Source organism: Harpegnathos saltator, unplaced genomic scaffold (genome assembly GCF_003227715.2).
Source record: "Harpegnathos saltator strain DR-91 unplaced genomic scaffold, Hsal_v8.6 scaffold128, whole genome shotgun sequence".
In the NCBI taxonomy this organism is placed as follows: Eukaryota; Metazoa; Arthropoda; class Insecta; order Hymenoptera; family Formicidae; genus Harpegnathos; species Harpegnathos saltator.
Window position 1 is genome coordinate 1,605,432 of NW_020229904.1, and position 20,736 is coordinate 1,626,167.

The 20,736-nt window shown below is 50.4% G+C and overlaps 1 protein-coding gene across 3 annotated transcripts; it reads right to left on the reverse strand.

Moving 5' to 3' along the window:
- Positions 1–2,197: 2,197 nt before the first annotated feature.
- LOC105185459 (uncharacterized) lies at positions 2,198–20,522 on the reverse strand. 3 transcript variants are annotated; one of them, XM_011144992.3, is made up of 28 exons: positions 20,359–20,522; positions 18,811–19,311; positions 17,879–18,196; positions 17,445–17,634; positions 17,091–17,363; positions 15,640–16,803; positions 15,000–15,146; positions 14,653–14,832; positions 14,112–14,534; positions 13,483–13,574; positions 13,255–13,403; positions 12,770–12,880; positions 12,135–12,479; positions 11,554–11,768; positions 11,038–11,150; positions 10,810–10,957; positions 10,587–10,687; positions 9,835–10,010; positions 9,170–9,456; positions 8,399–8,606; positions 8,138–8,321; positions 7,847–8,059; positions 6,512–6,637; positions 6,033–6,191; positions 4,667–4,816; positions 4,350–4,584; positions 4,097–4,276; positions 2,198–2,780 (listed from the first exon to the last, which is right to left on the reverse strand). In XM_011144992.3, the coding sequence occupies exons 1-28, from the start codon at positions 20,425–20,427 to the stop codon at positions 2,644–2,646; spliced, it is 6,594 nt and encodes a 2,197-aa protein (XP_011143294.1). In that variant the 5' UTR covers positions 20,428–20,522; the 3' UTR covers positions 2,198–2,643. The 3 variants fall into 3 exon arrangements, with proteins under 3 accessions (XP_011143294.1, XP_011143285.1, XP_011143303.1); XM_011144983.3 differs by having other exon boundaries at positions 14,112–14,549; XM_011145001.3 differs by lacking the exons at positions 14,112–14,534; positions 14,653–14,832; positions 15,000–15,146.
- Between the last annotated feature and the right edge of the window lie 214 nt (positions 20,523–20,736).

Here is a 20,736-nt window from a genome sequence, read left to right on the forward strand (position 1 = left end):
TCCCTCTCTTTTTCCCCTCCCTCTGTCCCCCTGCCCCGTCTCGGCCTCTTTTGCTCGATCTCCATTGGTACGACCCGGAATCGTTCCCCCCTCCGTTCATTTGCCGCTTCTCACACACTGCGTTGCATCCCCGCGACGGACGTTTTTCTACCGTGTCGTTTTGTACGATTTTTGTATCGCAGCCACACAGACCAGCAGACAAACACACAAAACGCTCTGAATTCGCCAAAGCGCGACAATGTGCGATTGTGCACGTATGAGACGCACGCAAAAGCCGTTCCCACAATTTCTCTCCAGCCCCCTCCCCTCCTCTCCCCCGCTCCCCCCCTCCTCTCATTATCAAGTTCCCCCTGCTCCGAGTTATCCCCCCTGTCGTCACCTTTCTCCTCGCGTTCGGTAACACTAGTGACGTTCTATTACTATAGTCAACGATTCTGTACATAAGAAAGTCGTGTGTGTATATATACAATTAATATGCGTATCTGTACGTTACTTAGATCTAACGAAGTTATAGGCCGTAATCGAATTCGGGGGTCGGCGCGGCGAGAGCGGCGGGAACCGACACGTTATCCGCGTCGGGATACTAAGAAGCGATCGTTAATAATCGCCGATCGGTCTCAATTGCCGAGATTGCCTAACGCCACTTTGGAAGAGAAAAGAGGAAGAGAAACAAGAGAGCGAACGAAGAAACAAGGAAAGGAAGGAAGAAGTATGTTCATCATCGACGAGTGATTGATCGAGGAAGATGGCGGTAACTCTTGCTTAACATCTAGTCATTAGATCGTTAGTTCGGCCCGAATTCGTGTCCTCGACGAGAGAAACATCATGCTTCCTTCGTCGTTCCGCGTTGTTGCTGCTGCTGCTGCTGCTGCTGTTGTTGTTTGCGCGCGTTTCTCTCTGCCCGAGGTGCTCAAACTCCGTCGCAGGCTCGCGCATCTCGCGCAAAACGCAACGCACTCCTCCTCTTTTCTACCTGATGATCTACGCGAGATTACACGCCCGCGCCGCAGGACGCGCGGCTGTCGCTTCCTCATCGCTTCCTCATCGCGAGTCCTCGCGACGGAGAGTGCCTCAAGACGCGTTCCCTCAGCAACGCGATTCTTCCGAGATGGCTCGCGCACAGTCGCCGCTCTAACGGTCGACGATTGTCACCGCTTTGAGTAGCACTAACAATGATTTAATCTCTCTCAACTCGCTCTCAACTCGCTCGACGACACGGACTCGGGCCACCTTATCGCCTAAATTAAGTGTATTCGAGTTAGATTTAACGTTAATTTTCACGCTAAGCGTATTCTTCGATCGACATTCCCTTAAGTGACGTAAGTGATCATAATTGCACCGTGCGACGTAGATAGGCTATCTCTCCTTTGTAGGGCTCTCCGCGACGCGAACTTCACTCTTTGTTTGTCCTATCTGCGCGATCGCGACGTAGTAGTTCACAGTTTTCTGATCGCTCCCTCTCGCGCTGCATTGTCGCCGCCGGCCGAGCGCGTTCTGTCCGCGCGGCAAACCTCGCTCGCGAGATTGCAGCTCGAGATCGCTCGTTTCTTGCCTCGGCGGTAAACTTTACGTCCCTCTTTCTCTCCCTCCCTCTCTCCCTCCCTTTCTCTCTCTCTCCCCCTCTCCCCCCCTCTCTCTCTCTCTCTCTCTCGTCTGTCGTGTGAACTGCAAGTTTCCTTTTTGTTTGCGCGTGGTCGCGAGCGCGACAGAAATCGATGCAAGCGCGTCGAGAGAGCGCGAGAGTTTCAGTTTCGCGGTTCCGCGCGCGGCAACTTTCCGCCGGGCTTTATATTGAACCGATATTTCCATATCGCGCCGTTTTGTATGCCGATCAAGGTGTTTCTTTTTTGCTCGTTCTCGTCCCTATGCCTCCTTCAAAGAGGATCGATATTAGCGGGAGTAACTCGATAAGCGAGCGCAATAGCGGAACCTTTTAGCCTGCGTTTGATCAGCCTAAATCTCTGCGACGCTGTAATAATGTAATTCAGCTGTACGCGAGTTTATATGAGAATGCATCCGTTACTCTCTCTCTCTCTCTCTTTCTTTTCCCCACCCCCTTCTGTCTCTCCCTCTCTCCCTCTCTCTCTCTCTCTCTCTCTCTCTCTCTCTCTCTCTCTCTCTCTCTCTCTCTCTCTCTCTCTCTCTCTCTCTCTGTCTCTCCGCATACCGTGCATAATACGTTTTACGTTTCGGTCTGTATAAACGCCACTCGTTGAGTTGTTACCTTGGATCGAATCGGGTCAGACACACGTTGGGACTATTGTACATAAAAGATAGGCTCAATCATGTAACAGCGACAGGAAAAAGCAACAATTACAATTACTGTAGAAACGAAGATGTCTTACGAAATAAACTGCAAATCAACCGAACGTCTCCGTCGGCGTTGCCTTCCTCGCTGCCTCGCAACCGCGCATCCTGCGATCGACACCTGCGTTTTTATTTTTTGCCAAAGCCTCTCGAGATATAAATAACATCACAGAACGAAGAGACTGGAGGTCGGTAAGTATATGTGTGACGGAGTAAGTATATCTCTAATTATCGTTGTGTTCCAACCAAGCATCGTCGTGAACGAAAGCATGCGATTCGCGATTCTTGCTAATGTGTACGATGCGGAATTTGCGGAGAATCTTCCGTGGCCGCGCTTTATCTACCCGCGAGCGATTCCTTGATCTTCCGGTCGATCCATCGCCGGTAGTACGCCACGCGAACGTAAACTCCAGGCTTGTTCGCCTTGCCGCAATGCTGGCCCCAGCTGGTGATTCCATACAGAGTGAAAGCTCCTGTGATGTGAGGAGAAAAAGATATTTCAGACCTCAACAGCGCCACCGCGAGATTCTCTTCCCCCCTCCCTCCCCCTACCGATTTCTCCCTCATGATTATTTTTTTTTCAATGATATTCCGAGCAGAAATCAAATACGGCAATTTTTTATGCCTGATATGGCATGACTTGGCAAGCCATAAGAAGGCATTTCGAGTGGTCCTTATCCGGTCGGAATGTGGCAATTGTCTTGCAATATTTTCCGGATTATACCCTGACCAGTGATGACGTGTCATTATTTGGATGCCTGATTTGATCCTGATGGACATTTCATCAGGTTTCCCGATTTCAGGCAATTTTATCAGGGCATTATCCCGACTAGAAATTTATCCCATAGTCCTGATCAGGTTAACCTCATTTGGACATCAGGTCCCAATAAGGTAATACTATCGGATCCTAGTAAGTTATGTAACGCAGTGGATATCAGAACTTTAGTAAGGATTCATAGTCAGGTCCTTACTGAGTTACCTTATGGGATCCTTATTACGTTTTTTTTTCAAATTATGGCTCCTGATTACTCGCCACGGCTATATTGGATGATGATATTAGAAATAAGAAATGACACGTTGAGAATTCTTTCATGTCATTTCCAAATAAAAAGCATTATTTGCATGAAATAATATTTTAGATCGCTTGAGCATACTTGTAAAATGTTTCGGGAAAGAAACATAAAATGAATATCACAAGGTGACAAGACATAAAGTAGTGTTAAAGAGATGAGTTGCATGTCACATTAATTTTACAACTATTTATTGTCTGCTAAAGAAAGGATAGTTTCTGTAGCATTTTACAAATATATTCAAGTGATCTGAAGTGTTTTTTCAATGCAAACATCTTTATATTTGGAAATGGCACCCAAACATTTTTTGTCAAAACTTGATAATGCAAATCATATTAGGTACATATGAATAAGATCCCGACAAGGACCTGATTAACTGAACCATATTATATCATACACTAGGTTGGTACATTAAGATCCTGATGTAGACCCAATCATTATAACCTTACAAAGGTCTTCCTTACTCATTTGTCGTTAGGACATTATAAGGACTGACTTACTTAGGATTACCTGCCATTCACTCTATTAGGTCCTTATCAATGTTAGGTGAACCTGATCAAAATTTCTAGTTGAGATGCAGCAGTGCGTTTCACTCCTTATTGCGCGCCGGATCCGATAAAGTTATCCGGACCCTATTTGAAATTTGAAGCCCGATGGGGTTTTCATACAGCCACGGGACGATGTTCTGCTCGGGATTTTTTCATCATTCGATCAATTACCATTATGATGACACGCCAGGGGGCCGCCGGAGTCGCCGTCGCAGGTGTCGATACCCTCGTCGAGGTATCCGGCGCACATCATACCGTCGCTGATGGCGCCCTCGCCGTAAACGTAACCAGCCCGACAAATCGACTGGTCCAACAGAGGCACCCAGCCGTACCGCAAATCCTTCGATTGCGCTGCAAGAGAAACAAACGGTCTGTTTCATCGCACGAGCGAGCTTAAGGTAATCCCCTCCGGCAGCTCGCTTACTCGTCTTTCCCGTCTCGATGCTGCCGAATCCGCTGATCGTGCAATTGAGTCCGGCCGGGTACTCGGTGTTCTCGTGCGGTAAGCAAATTGGCATGATATCCTTGCCGAGCGGGATGCCGGGGCCTTTAAGTAGGACCAGAGCGATGTCGTTGTTCATCCTATGGCCTCCGAGGCGAAATTCCTCGTGCACGTAGTAATCCTCGATGTTGGCCTCCGCTTCGGTACCCTCCTCGATCTAGACGGTGCGACACGCGAGCGCCGTGAGAGTACGCTTGCGTGACTTGCGTGAGCCGACGATGTAACGACAATTCACTCACGTCTGTATTGTAATCCCCCGCGCGAACAAAGTACGTGCCTTTGTTGTAGCCCTCGAGACAATGCGCCGCCGTTAACACGTGCAGAGGCGACACGATCACCGCGCCGCACCAGTGACTCGATCGGCTGTGCCCTCGCACTCGAATGCTAGCCTAAATTTCGGCCCTTTAGCCCTTCGCACCGCAACAGTCTTATTTTTTCACGAAACGTCGCGGCGACGCCTTTCGGTTTTCAGGCCACTTTGAAAGGTAGCTAAATCGGATTCAGCCTCGAAGCTCGATACGCGTCGTCGCGGCGTCCTGCGAGTTTTTTCAGACGCTTCAAGTAGCGTCGCTACGACGCCCTTGAGAAGCAAGGGCTTGGAAACAGCTGACGTCGCAGAAGCACGTCGTCCAAGTCCTAAAGCTCGCGTATTTAACGCGCGGTATCAATTGGCACTCGTCGCTTTGTTCTCAAAATTCCTCAACCCCGAGCAGATGAGTGTCCAAATTTAAGGGGGGAATTACATACCGAGCTGCCCGTTTTCAATATTTTTACGAATTTTTTTCGCAGAAACGACAGGATATCAATAGACTTGGAATTTTTGGCAGCGTATTTATTAATGTTCAAAGTATAAAATAAATTTGTTACTATCTATATGGAAAGTATACATAAAACTTCAAACGCGTTTATCTGGAAACACCATTTTCTCAAACTGTCGACACGATTGCGCAAAAACTACTGAACCGAATAACTTGAAATTTTTACACAATATATATTAGAAGACATGCAATTTTCGCGCCCCTACCTCGAACACAGTTATATTTTATTTTATTCATTTTTTTTTTAAACATGATTACAAGTTGAAAAAAGTTTCATTCTCGATACTTCTTTCTTTGTACATTCATTATCTTTCCAAACTTGGCTTCAGTACCTTCATTTTGCTACGGGCTATAATGGCAACCGTATATTTAAAAAAATCTTTCCCACTTTTTGGTTTCAAAGTAGCGAAAGAGGTCCGGAATTATGTCGACAGCAAACATAGAGCTCGCAAATGGATGACTGCATTTTGATCTATAATTACAAATTGATCGGTTCTTGTGATTCGATAAAATGTATTTTATACTTCGAACATTCATCAATACATTGTGTGTGAAAAATTCACGTCCATTGATCTTACCGTTTCTGTAAAAAAATGTTCACAAAGATAGCCTTGAGAACGGCCTTCCGCGTGTAATTCCCCCGTTAATCTCCTAAACGACACGTCGGAAATATTTGCAAGACCGCGCGGAAAGGTCGATCTCGCTTTCTCGCTCAATACGTTAAATACGCGGTGGAGGACTGCGACGTCGGTTGTCGCGAGAGTGATCCGGCTGAAGCAAGATTCACCTGCCAGGGGTAGGTGCCTTTCGGCGCGACGGAGCCGTGCACCACCTTCGCGAAGATCAGGTCCTCGTCGTCGTTGAAATCCTTAGCTCGCTGGCCGCAGTTGGTCGGGAGTATCTCGTCGATGCTTCGCTCCGGAAGTTCCGGCACCATCGCCCACCGCTGCTCGGTGGCGAGGAAGAGGATGTGAGAATCGAGAAATCAGCGAGAACGAGTCGTGCAGACGCAGCGCGACGAAGCGACGTTTATTAGCGCGAATTACCGCGAGCAATCGCGAGCGATTGTCAAGCGGCGAGTCGTGATTATACCGAACAGCCGAATGCTGCGACGTGCTACACGATAACGGCAATCTCCGCTCTCGGAGGAGAGCGGAGTATCCGCATCTGATATCTGCCGCCTATTGCGGAGGCAATCCAATAGACAAAACAGAATGCTCGGCTTACGTCACGGCGGGAGAGGCATTAGCCTCGCTTTCGATTTACCTCGGTGTCGTTAACGTTTCCGGGTGAGCAAATTACACCTGCGTCCTCGTTATGATTGCAATTGTGTTGGCCCCAGTGGCTGTGATCGCATCGATACAACTGCGTCTCGTTGCCGTGGCAGAAAACCTGTCCCGCAAGAACGACGCGGATTAATGTCTCCGGCGCAACGGTGAATCGTTATCGATGCTCATTGATTACACAATCAGTGTAATAATTATATTATACCGGGTGTTTCAGACCACCCGGGTCACCCGATTTTTTCGTTAACGCGACATTTTAGGGAAAAATATTTCAGACAACAGTTGCGGGGCTTCAAAGGATCTCTATTTACTGACGCTGATGAATTTGACCTTGGGATAACCTTGAAAAGTCCAGTCAAGATCAACATAAAAATCTGAAATGGAAACCGCGATTTTTTATCACACCGTCTTTTTTCACCAATTAATTTGAACAACTTTTGTCTAGAATATTTTTTCGTCTGCCTATAATCTTTTTCTAGATATTGAAGGAAAACTTGGTAACTTCTTCGATATTTAACGTACGATATCTCGCTAACTAGTTGTCGGAAGAAAAAGTGGTACTAGACTTTTTTGCTCTATTTAGTCTCAAGAATATATTTTTACAATAGCGCCCCTGACTTTTGTTAACTTGCTGATTTTTGGAAATTTCAAAATCATCGATTTAACCAAATTCAGGCCGCTATTGGAACAATATATTCTTGAGACTGAATAAAGCAAAAAAGTACCTAGTACCAGTTTCTCTTCTGACAAGTAGTTAGCGAGATATCGTGAGTTAAATATTGAAAAAGTTATCAAGTTTTCTTCAAATATCTCAAAAAATATCAAGTAAATAACAAAATATTTCAGACAAAAGTTGTTCAAATTAATTGCTAGAAAAAGATGATGTAATAAAAAATTGGGGCATCCACTTAAGATTTTTATGTTGATCTCGACTGAACTTTTCAAGGTTATCCCAAGGTCAAATTCATCAGCGTCAGTAAACAGAGATCCTTTGAAGCCCTGCAACTGTTGTCTGAAATATTGTTCTCTAAAATGTCGCGTTAACGAAAAAACCGGGTGACCCGAGTGGTCTGAAACACCCGGTATATCTGTAACAATAACCATCGCTCGCGTAATCTGCTCGCTCAAGCGAACCATTGCTGATGTCTCTGCATGTTGATGCAGCCTGAGCGACGAAAAATCGCAAGGGCGATCCGCGGTATAAAAATCGAAACGATCGCTCAGGAGGGAGTCCTGAGGGATCCTCCTGAGGAGGATTGCGAATCCCTCGCCGAGATCGAGAGCGCGAGGTGACTGAATATCGGGAACGAATTACCTCGTCGAGCCATATAAGCCCGTCGCCGGGGCCGAAGAAGCCGTTCTTCTTGGCGATCGCTTTGCCGCCGTAGCCGAGCGATCGGCAGATCACCGCCGCCGCGGTATTCGTGAAGTCGTCGTCGCACACGGTGCCCCAGACCCCGTGGTGTCTCACCTCGACCCTTCCTTGCAGCGGGCTGTCGCCGTCCACCAAGCGCAGCTCGAACGGCGCCTGAAATGAAGAGGAAGTCTCGCGTAGTCAGCCGCGAATCGATCCTCGCTCTCGACACCCTCATCACCGCTCACTCACGTCGCAATGCTGCGGACTCTCGTCGGAGCTGTCCGGGCAGTCGACCACCTCGTCGCAGATGAACGACGCCGGTATGCAACTCGGCACGCTGTCGCACTTCCACTGATCTTGCTGGCAGGTGTTGACCGCGGTCTTGCAGACGACCCCGACCGCCTCCTCCGGCTGGCAATTGTGGACGCCCCATCTGACACGACACGAAACAACAGCGTCAGCGATGCAGAGTCGGATGCAACTCGCAACGAGCGAACGGGCGATTCTTACCCGTTGAAGTCGCAGTCCCGCAGAGTGGTCTCGTTTCCGCGACATTTGAGCTGATCCACCATGAATCTCGTGGGTGGCTCGAGATTCCCGTAAAACCCGCCCGGTCTGACTTCCAGCGCGCCGAGAGCGAAGCCGAGCTCTCTGCAGATGACGTCAGCATTGATCATGCCGAAGCCGTCGTCGCATACCTGGCCCCAGTGTCCTAGAACTGCTCGACAAATCGACCACATTCAGAAGGGACCACACAGCCGATCCGTCTTGCCTCCGACACATAAATTTTGCCCCCCCCCCCCGTGCCCCGCTCGCGCCGTGCGGCGAATCGCGTTTGCACTCGATATGAATTGCCTCGCGCCACGGCGCGTGGCGCGTAATTTTCGCTCGCTATTTACGCGGCGCTGCTTTCCCGCCGGCATTTGTCATTTTCTTCCTGGCAAAAATGTCGAGGTACTTTCGGAGGTCTATCGAAAGGGGGAGGTCGAGAATAGAAAACGGAGTGACTCTCTTTCGCTGCGATTTCAAGTCAAGGGCTTTACCTCGACGGGATTTGAAATCTAAGGCTCAGCTCGGAATGAATGTGTTGCGTTGAAGTATGAAAAGTGTCACCGTAAACGACGGCGCTTCCTCGACGAGGTTTTCGCCGAGGATAAATGGTCGAAAATTTCTGCGCGAGAATATCGCTTCCCCTTTTGTCTCCTCTTGTCCCGAGTGTTCCTCCTTTTTTTATCTTTCATCGCTCGTTCACTTCCCGCGCTTCACTACACGTGTACTCACCTTTGACCTCGATTCGCCCCTCGTGACTGTTATTTGTGCCCGACAGACGGATATCGTAATCGAGATTCTCGGCGGTGCACATGCTCTCGTCGCTGCGATCGTTGCAGTCGTTTTTGCCGTTGCAGACCTGGGTCTGATTTATGCACTTGCGATTGTTGCAAGTGTACATGCCGTCGCAGTTGACGCTCCTCTCCGTCCTTTCGTAATAATCGAACTGCCTGTCGGGCTTGAGCGCGCCAGTTAGGCCGATGTTGCTGTCGCTGAGTAGACAGATGTTACCCTCCGCTCTGAAACAAAATACGCGGGTAATCGCGAGCGATCGCGTGCGGCGAATAATTAACGACCGTGAACGAACGCGGTGCTCGACGTTGTAAGGGAAAAAAGCCTTACAGAGACTCACACTTTTTACCCCCTCGCGTATATAAATAAATAGCTCTGTGTATTTTTATTGCCAGCCCGCCGTTGAATGACGGCAGAGGCGAGTGCTCGAGAGAGAGAGAGAGAGAGAGAGAGAGAGAGAGAGAGAGAGAGAGAGAGAGAACGGACGCTAATTATACATTTGCTATTTTAACGCGGGGCAAAGCCCTTTTTTATCAACGAGAGCTCGCTCGCTCACTCGCGGCGCTTGACGGATAATAAATAACTTGAATAACTCTTGGACAGACTTGTGATTAAAGGAGCGGCAAGTGAAATCGGCCTCCTTGCATCTTAAAGCGCAGGTCTTCAGCGGCGTGTTCAGCCATTTTTCCACGTCGTAGCCCTCGAGTTTATGCCTCGCGGATTTTTCAAAGAGGCTCAGGTCCACCGCACACTTCCTCTCGTCGGCCCCGTTCGTGCAATCCTAGATATCGCATTATGCATCCTTGTAATCATCGTGTCGCTCGACCGAATTGCCGAAGTCCGATTAAAGCAGAAACGCGGCCGCTAATGCAATCATTGAGAGACGCGCTCGGAACGATGATAAATTCGTCCGCGCGGGAAACGGGCAAATCAACGATTAAAAGTCCGAGTTGTCAAAAGTTTCGCGAGAGTTCCCGGAGTCCGAATTGTATTAATTACAGAGCGTACCGACTCGTTGCACGTTCCGTTATTAAAATTCCTAATTCGCGGGACACGTGCGCGAGTCGCTTATTACAGCTTCTTTGGGGAAGGGTGAGTTTTTTTTCTTTTTTCTCTTTTCTTTTATTCTTTAATTCAATTATTTCAGAAACTCAACCTCACCTGCGAATTATGCAAATTTCCCCGCAAACGTGTCCGCTCTTTTTAAAATCGTACCTACGAGCGGCGTAATTCGCTAAATCCTATCTCCCCCGCGTGAGCTCTCAAGAAAATAGAGGAAATATAGGTCGCGCTATTTTGCACTATGGATGCGTCCAGCGTATGTATGTGTGTGTGTGTGTGTGTGTGTGTATCCTACCTCCTCTCCATCGCAGACCCACGGAGATGGGATGCACTCTCCTGGCATGCATTCGAAATGTCTAGGCTTGCATTGGCCAGTCAACGTCGAGCGTTTTGGGTCTGAAAGCGAAATGATAATTGCCTTCGTGCCTTCTATGCCGATATTCGCATTCGAACGACTCCTCGCGACTCGCGGCCTCGCGGAGCGAGAGAGATTCGATTAATCAGCTTGGAGTATCTACCGATATTTCCGCAGGCGGGAATATCGCAGTACTCGCGCTTCCCCGTCCCCGGTCCCACGAAGCACCACGGCCTCGACTCCTTGGCGGGATTGGGATTCCTGCAGAAGTTGTGCGTCCTCAGTTTCTTCCGAACTTCCTCGCTAACGACCTGCAACAACGCACATCCGCGCAATTTAATCCGGGCTGGGATCGCGCCTCTTCGACGGGCGCATAAAGAGGCGAGCTCACATTCACGCGCAGTTGATGCGCGATTCTCTGCTCGGCCCAAGGGAGACATTCGTTTCCTGATAGCGTTACGTTGGCTTTGCCGGTGTATTGATTTCCTTTGCCGTACACGCAGCCTGGAAAAGCGGATATTGTTAAATCCGCAAATTGTCTTTCCTTTCCGCGTTTGGAATATTTGTCGCGGCGCGACGCGTAGAAAATCGCGTTATAATTCTGCGCTCAGACGGAGAAAAAAAGAGAGAGAGAGAGAGAGAGAGAGAGAGAGAGGGACGATTTTAATAATGAGCGATCAAGTTTCGTAGCGCATAAATTATCTCCGGTAATACGTTACGGTCTCGATTAAAGATCCGTAATTGTAACAACGGGTCGACGGGACCCGTTGTTATTTAAGATAAATGTAAAACTGCGTAATTTCTCTCTAAAAGGCTCTCTAAAAGGACTAAAAGGCGACAGTCGCGCGTGCGTGCTGTGTCGTCGAATTGCGATGATCATCCCCTCGATCAATCGAGTCATCGTTACCGATGTCGTCGTAGGGTCTCTCGCAGACGAAAGAGTGCCCCCTCGAGCTGGCCTCGCAGTCCTCCGTGTCCCAGAAGAAGTAATCCGCGACGCACGTCGACTCGGCTAGTCCGTGACATGGAAATTTCCGTTTCATTACGATGCAAAGAGGATGAGATCCCACCGCCGGTGGCTGCTTCGTATCGTTCATCCAGCCGGGCCACCACTTTGTAAATCTAACAAAACGTTCAACATAAAACTTGAGGTTATGAGGAACGATCCCTTTGGAATTCATTAATTTTTTATAAGGTAGAAATAAATTTCGCGCTCGGAGGAGAATTACAGTCGGGGCAGTCGGCGAAACGAAGTTTGCGCGCTCGGATTAACCAAGACTGCGAGATGGATAGAGAAGAGAGAGAGAGAGAGAGAGAGAGAGAGAGGAATAGATAGATGGACAGATAAAGAGAAAGAGAGAAAGAGAGAGAGAGAGAGAGAGAGAGAGAGAGAGAGGGAGGGAGGGAGAGCAGCACGGCCGGATAATGGAATATTTAATCGTTTAAAATCCAAACTCAATCGAAACTTTCGTGTCGTCGGGATCGTACTTGAACTTGGCGTGAGAGGAGTCGCCCCACAGCCACAGAGGGAGATTCATAGTGATGAAGCCGAGGCCGGAAGTCATGATCGAGTTAACTTCCGGATACGACTGCGACAGCCACTCCGACACGAAGTTATTTTCCGCCTGGCTGATGATGTCGATGAGCCGTGCGTTCCTTCGCCTGCAGTAGTCCGACACCTCGTCGTGATTCGACCCTCCGACAGGCTCGGCCAAATGGTAGCATTGTCCGTCATGCGGTATCTCGTCCTTGCGGCAATGCGCGATACGATTCGAGACGCATTGCACGCCGATCGCGTCCCTGTCCACGCGGCACTCCCGATTGTGCGTGAATCTAGATGGGCATAATCATCATCACGGTGCGTATCAGCGCGCGAATATCTGCCCGCCGCCGCCGCGCGGCCGCGATCCGCTCTTCATCCGCGCGGAGAAGGTCGCGGGTGAAGGGCGGACGGCAGCGGCAGATTTAAGGGAGAAGCGAGAAGCGCCTGACGGCAGTTGTAAATTTGCTGCTAAAGCGCGCCCGCGCGAGAATCTCGGACTTTTGCTTCTCGAGCAAATCCCCGTTCGCTCGAATGAGAGAGAAGCGCTTATCAGTTTCTGGCAGCGGCAGGTATCTCTTACTTGCACGATTGAAATCTGGTCTCGTTGCCGAGACACGTTACAGTGTTCGCCGCAATCCAAGTTGGCACTCCGTTGCGATTGTTTCTGCCTTGCCAAGCCATTTCGGCGCCCCTGCGAGGAACAAAAGACCTCCGTGTAACTCCTCATATCGCGCTCCACCCGCTACTTGCTGCTTCATCGCGAATCTCGCGAGGCTTAGAAAACACGCGGATTTCAGCGTACCGAAAGAACGAGGCAACGATTTTCTACACCTACTTACGTGATTAAACATTTATCAACGACCTCATCTTCGCAATTGCGTGTGGTTGAATATTGATTGAGCCGCGTGTAATAATTTATGTAATATCTGGCATGTAACAATTAATTATCCACCACACGGGACAGACGCGTGCGACTGCGTGATGTTTAATAACTTAGCTACGAATTTATGAAAGAATAATTCCCACGCAACCTTCGGTGTTAATAATCAATTTCGCCTTGCGCACCTGGTATAACCGAGTTGTTTGCACACTATATGCGCCTTTTTCAATGTCCAGCCGTTTCTGGAGTCGCACACAATGCCCCAACCCGGCAAGGCGCCTTGGACCTCAACGTAACCATCGCCAGGGCCGGAGCCGCCTCTCAAGCGAATCATCTGTCAACATAAGTGGTGACAACGCTGTTGCCTCATTATAATTAAAGCTAAATCCTCCGACTCGTCTTCGTCTTCTCACCTGGCCAGATAGGGGTGTAGGTAGAGCGGTCTTTCGCGAATGAGTCAACGGCCGCACCGGCGGCACGTAATAAACGGGGAAAGGTGGTTCCTCTGCAAACGAGAGAGAAAGAGAAGATTGCAGGATACTCTCTCGTCGTCGTTGACATCGCGTGAAGACACACGGACGTTCTTTTTCGCACGCTACTGCACTCATACAAATGCGAAATGCGGAAATTGCACTCAGACCAAGATGTGAAGGAACATTTTCACAGACAAATGATAGATTTGTTACTTGACGGAGTAGCCGCATGCACGGTTTTAGTAACGCGTGATTTTCCTCTCCGTCGATGATCATGACGTGTGAAGTAAAACAGAACGAGTCTGAAGCACACAACCTGAGTAGATATGCGTTTGAACGCAGTTGTCGAGATATCGCGCTGTATTAATTTCGATATTTATATTTGAAGTGTTCCCCGTGAAAGCTTTACATAGCGAGAAGCTTCGATGCGTTATTATGCGACACTCTGCGGCGCGACGAAACACAAGAAGAGGCCGTGAGGCCACCCAAGGGAGATCGACTTACCCGACATTCATCGACAATCGCACAGACTCTTAGCCCGACTCTTAGCTTCGTCTCTCTCTGCTTACCTTCCTTGAACGGCGCCGCTTCGATATTAAAAAGCTCGACGTCGGTTTTCTTCGGGGTGATCCTCATGATGACCGACGGAGCCGTGCTGGTGGTCTCGCTTCTGTTCTCGAAGACCAATTTGGGCTTCCACTCGTTCTTCTCGTCCAACACGTCCACGTAATCGTCCGTTTCTTGCTGCGGGACGGCGTCCGGAAATTCGCCACTTTGCTTCGTGTCGGTGGCGCCCGAAGAATCATCCTCTTCAATCGAGACACTGGGTAGATTGGACCTGCTCTCGTTGCGAGAGCCACGTGGCCCTGTTCCTCTCGTGGTGGTGTTAACGTATACCTTCCCTCTTCTCGACGGTACAGCTTGACTTGGGAGTCTTACGGTCTCCGTTCTCGTCGTTGTGACGGTGGACGGCGCGTAATCGTTGGCAGCGTCTGTTGAAGCGGGAGCTGTCAGACAAATATTCGTGAACGTTGTTGCGACAGTGGGATCATCGTTGCAATCAAATGAGACACCGGAAGGTAGTAATTGGACTTGGTTTCAGAAGCATACTGTTCAAAGTGTCGTTCCGACCGAGAGGTCTTCGAGTGTCGTACGAGTGCTGGATCTCCGGGTGCGTTCGGTTCTTCTCAATCTCCTTCGTGATGAAGTGACCCTTCACGCCGTTTGCATCCACATATATCCCAGCCGGATAGACATTCGTCCTTGGACGCTGAGTCTCGTTCTTCGAGTCTGCGGAAAGTCACGAGCTCAATCGTGGCTCAGCTCCACTTAAATTACAACTCACCGTGAATAACTGACGAGAGAGTGTACACTCAATTGCAATCATAATTTGACGTTTGCTTACTTATATAGCGAGGAAATTAGGCAGTCTAAACATTCTAGAGCCGTCTACAGACCTGAAGCTACTTGGCCCTTCGGGCTTAAAAAGATATTCGTCCTCGACGCCCACTGCGCCATTTTCGCGTCGTTCTCCCTGTCGACCGTACTTTGCTGGTAAATGTCGCTTCCCGACTGCCACTGATGGAACTTGTCCTCCTGAGTGTCTGCGGAACATGAAGCTTTCACTCGCATTTAACGATCTGACGTGAAATCTTACGTTAAAAGTGAATTCTCGTGAATAATTGAACGAGAAACTCGCACCGGACTCGCAATTCTCGCGCTCTCGCGACTGCGTCCACTCGCTTAATCCTGATTATTCATCGTGTTTAACTACCGTCTCCTCTTTATACGCAGCGTATTAAATCTCCCGGTATTTATTCGCGGGACACAGCAACTAGTGCGACTTAATTTCCACGCGCGCGATTAAATCACATGCATCGCGAGAGTTATCGCGAGAGGGAAGCATCACCCTCGCGCGCGCGGAACTTACGCTGTTTGGTTAAATGATATCATGCCGCGCTGATATGATAAGCTGATATGACGTACAACTTGGCGCAAAGTTAATTCATGCAGCGTGCAAACAGAGCGTGCCGTTAACGTCGCGCATCCTCTCGACGATCATACAGAAGTCGTCAATATAAATTTTTTTTCTTTTACCTTGATCCCACGGACGAGCGGGTGCTTGTTCCGGACTTTGCTGACCGTGCCACGCACTCGGCTGGAAACCAGGCCCGTCGGGCCGACTCCACGGAGTGCTTCCTGGTCCCGGTGGAGGTGCGGGCGGTCTGCCCCACCGTGGACCATGACTGGTCTGATTCCACCTGCCGGCAAGTGGATCGCCCCTGTTTAGAAAAACGTTCCCAGCCGGCGAGGAAGTGCGATCGAAGTCTGGACGATAGAAGCCAGGACTCGTCCTGCCGTGATCCTCTCGTCCGCCCGACGAGAAGTCATAACCGGCGGGCCGACTCGCCTGCGAATTCCCGTCGGCGCCAAACTTGGTCCCGTCCCCGGGCGGCGAGTACGCTGGGAACTGCCTCTGATCCGGCTCGCCCGGCGCCGCTGGGTCCTCGAAGTAGTGATAATCGTAGCGATAAGGCGGGCGACGGTGGTAATCGCCATCGGGAGGCCAATGGCCGCCGCCCGGATGCGGACTATATTCCCCGTGGTAGTCGCGGCCGTAGCTTCCATCAGCGGCACTGCCTGAGCCCCAACTCGGACTCGCCGGTGGCGGAGGCCCGTAGCCGTGATAACGATGCTGATAATGGCGACCTGGAGGACCGTAGTCCTGACCGTACCGATTATCTGGGGGAGGTCTATGCTCGGCTGGCCACGACTGTCCCGGATACTGGCCGAAATGGCGAGTACCCTGCTGGCCCCGGTCGGCGACCGGACTTCCCGGCCACCGGGAAGCGTCGTAGCGGTCATCGTACGCGTGATGATCGTAGTCGCCGGGTCGCCCGAAGTGTCCGCCGTTCGGCTGCCATTCCGGACGAGACGGCTCGTAGTCTCGATGCTGGCTGTCCTCGTAGACGCGACCATAATGGTGATTAGCGGAGTGTCCGGGATGGTCATAGGGAGGTCTCGCGGTTGTCCACATCGGTGCCCAACGACTTGGACTTGTCGTGACTGGCCTCCACGCCGGTTTAGGAGTCGTCGTCGTCGTCGTCGTCGTCGTCCATGGCCATGAGCCGTGACCGCGAGGGCCACTGGTGCGATTGTATTGGCCGGAACTCGACCACGACACGGTGCCACTTGCTCCAGATGGTGCGGATGGTGGCCGGAAGACATTTGTTGTCCGGTGCGCCCCGTCGGCGGGTTTGTCTGTCGTTCAGAGATCGCTATTGTCGGAATTGTTACTTCAAGTATTTCAGGAGGTACGAGTATTTCACGAAGGTCTTCTTGAATGATGTATCGCGCGATTGGGATATAAAGAACATGAAGAATACTTTTCTATGTTACATTGCACGGTTAATTAATTGTACGAATGTTGGACTTCCGGGAGAATTCGCACACTCTGCAAATAATTTATGACCGGTCAAGACGTAATCGCGAATTTGCGGTCATTGATCAGCGCGTTTGGTGGCATTTGATGATGCGTTAACAATCACCTGTCTTGCAGCTAGGTACTTTGTGCGGCCAATCGCAGACCGTCGTCAGAGGGTTGAAAGCTGTCCCGGGGCCGCAGTCCATCACGAAAGTGGCGCCGTTCGCACATTGGAGGAATTTTTTGCACGTCTCCGGATGGGGCAGTAATCCGGTGAAATCCGCAGGGCACGCGATCCTCTTCACTTCGGTGTACTCCGATTTGTGTTCGTAAGGGTGCGTCTGCGGACTCGGAGGTGTGAGCGGTGCTTTAACGTCCTCCTCGGCTTTGAAGGTACCTGGAATTTTCGGCGAAACAAAAACGAAAGCTTCCAGACGATCGTTCCTCGTCTCGTCTTTTCGAACAAAAAGAAAAATACCATTTTGCCGTTCGCCTGCTTCGCAGCCCTCCACATTACGTGGCCAATCGCATACACCGACAGCGGGGTTGAAGACGGTCCCAGGACCGCAATCCATAACGTAGGTCGCGCCGTTTGCGCATTGCAAAAACTTGCTGCAATCTCCCTGATGCGGCAGCAAACCCGTCAGGTAAGGCGGGCATTTCGGTTCCTGCCGATTGAGCGAGCGATTAACTCCACGCGCGAGTCTCACTTGAGATTTTCTTTACGCGTGTTAATTAAGCTAGGCACGAATTGCTAATTAATCCGATCAATCGGGCTGCGAGAGCAGCATTAATTTTCTCAACAGCGAATGGAACAACGGGAGCGTCGGTCAGTTTGAAGGACAAAAAGATTCTTTTTCTCTCGCATCTGCAAACGCAAAGCGATGCAAAATACTGTCGGGAGAAACGCACTCGCAATTTGTGCGGATTCCGGACGACCTGAGACTCGGGGTGAATCGGCTGCGTGTAACCGGCGGACTCGCCCTCGTAGCACTTCACTTTGTGCGGAAAGTCGCACTCCAGGGTGTCGGGGTTGAAGTGCGTGCCCGGGGCGCACGGTTGCACGAACGCGCGGCCCTTCCAGCAGTTGACGAAGAACTTGCAGTCGGGCGGATAAACAAATTGCCCGGTGGAATTGCGATCGGGACACTGCACGCCCGATCGCGGATCGTACCGCGCGATCGTGTGCTGCGGCTTTCGCGACAGAAGGATGCTCTCCTTGCGTGGCTTCTGCACAAAACAGTAATCTACGGTCACTCGATCGTCCGTCGTAGCGTGAGAGAATTGTAGGCTCAAACAATTCACGCCGTAACGGGCAGGTAAGAATGAGTAAAGATGCACACGTAAACGTGACGTTTTACCGAATGAAAGAACTCGCCGAGTAGAAAAATTAATAGGGCTCCGATAAGAGCCTGGTAATATTATGAAGACCTTATAAGGTAATATCAATAGGGTCTTATAAGGCAATATAATAGGGCCCTATAAGGCAATATTAATAGGGCCTTATAAGGCAATATTTTTATCATCGCTTGAGTAAAAATATTCGGCCCTAATCAGTTTTCTGTGTTAAAACGTTATTTCGTAAAATCTAAGGCACCCCTGAAAAATTCTTCCAAGGCCCGTCTCAGCTTCTCTTATCAAAGCCTTATATTTAAAAGCTAAGGTATCCTTAAAAGATTCATCTCGGGGCCTGATGTGGTGAAGCATCTCTTTTTAGGACATCCTCTACTTTCAGCCTTATCGGGGCCTTCATGCTTCATGAGGATGGCCCTCACAATTCTTTGCTCGGGTCCAAACGTGTTGGCCAGAAAGAAAGAAAACAGAAAAAAGAAGAGGAAAATTACCGTACTGTCGAGAGGCACTCCCTCGTACAAATCCTCATCCTCGGTTTCCTCGCTGTCGTCATATCTCGGCGGCAGTTTATGCTCGAAATCGATCGTGTTCCGCGGCGGAGTGCGGCTCCCATATTTCGGTGCATCCGCGAGGCCTCCGTGATTTTTATCCGGCTGCTCTCGCCGGAAAAGCGGCTGCTCCAGATTCTCCTGTTGTTGCCATTCACCGGCTCCCGGACGATGCTGTCGCTCGGGAGCCTGCTCGGCCGGCTGATCCTGGATATCGACCAGCTTTCTTTGTTCGATCTCGCTGCCGGGTTTCTTCCGCCAAGGGCCCCAAGCCGGCTCGGACGGCACGTCGTCGTCGTCGTCGTCGTCGTATGTTTGCCATTTCGCAGCGCGAGATCCCTCGGCTGGAATCCCCGACTCGTTCCCTTTGGCCGCCGAATGCCAAGGCAGCACCGATTCCCGACGCTCCGGCGGCTTCGTAGTCGTGGCTCTCGGATCGTAGATCTACAACGGCAAATATTAACAGAAGCGAGGCAAACGCGCGCACGCAATTAATCGGCACGCATAAGTCGGCCACTCGCGACGTCGCAAACGCCATCTCCGTCTCCTTTTCTCCCGGTAATAAGCACCTTCGCTCGCGTACGTACGAAGCTGCTTATTGCAGATTACGCTGTGTTTACACGAAGATAACTACCAAACAAAGCCTCCGCGGAGATTCTTGGGACGGTCCTAATAACGCACGCGGAACACAACCGTACCGCACAGATCGATATCGCGCGCGTGAACGAAACGAGAGTTTCGCATCGCAAAAAACGCTCGCGCGTGCTTTCAGATTAATGCAAAAACAAATCCACGGCGGTTGTGTCAACAGCGTCTCGCTATGACGTCTAGCGAGTTCAAGCAAAGAAGAAAAAACCATATGTGTGTATGTGTGTGTGTGTGTGTGTGTGTGTGTGTGTGTGTGTGTGTGGATGACACACGTGTGTGTTCAGCCTTTATCTAATAAATTACGCATCTGCGCGCGGCCTGATAGCGCCGCGCACATAATTGCGAATTCACGTTGTGTCCCGAACATATGTCGTTATGTAAATGTCGTTATTACGATTCGCCGACATAACGAAGCGAAATGTTTCCGAGCCCGACACTCGTGTTAATGCGTATCGTATTATTCCGCCGATAAGCAAATCAAGCGTGCGCTCGCGTGAGTTCTCCTGGAAGAGAGAGGCGCTCTCGGAGTCGAGAATTCTGCTCGCGCGAGCCACGAGGAAATCTCGAGGAGACCTCGCACTGCAAGTCGACTCGCGTCTTCGTCAGCGTGTCGTCGCAAAAGTCGCACGCGCCTTTCCAGACCGTGAGCGCCTTTCCAGGCCGATGAGAGACCCGGACGTTCTCCACGACCAGCAGAACTCTCGGCCGCTCCGAGGCTCCCCAGCTCCTGAACCCGCGCGCTCGGTCTTAAGCACTGGACAAGAGGGACGGCCGTTTGCGAGTGGCCCCACGCGCAAGCACCACCGAGACAGCCACTCGCAAAGAAACGATTCCACCACGTACCGCGCCGACGAAGACGATGATATGGACGGCGCAGAGCGCGACGAGGAAGCGATCAAGTGACGCCGTCATCTTCAGTACCTCCACGAGAGACCGAGCATCGTACTACACTGAACCTCGATTCCTCGTAAAATCGCGACACGGTAGCCGATCGGCGGCAGCTTTATCCCGAAGCAGATAGCCGGGAAAACAAGCAAGCTGATTCACGGAAGCCCAAAGGTTATCGCTTGAACAGTCCGAGGGTTATCCCGAGAGCCGAAGAATGCGTGCGACGGGAAGAAGGGACGCGCGAGAATGCGACAGATGATCGGCAAATGAGGAGAAATATAGAGAGTACAGTGAGACAGAGAGAGGCTGAGAGAGAGAGAGAGAGAGAGAGAG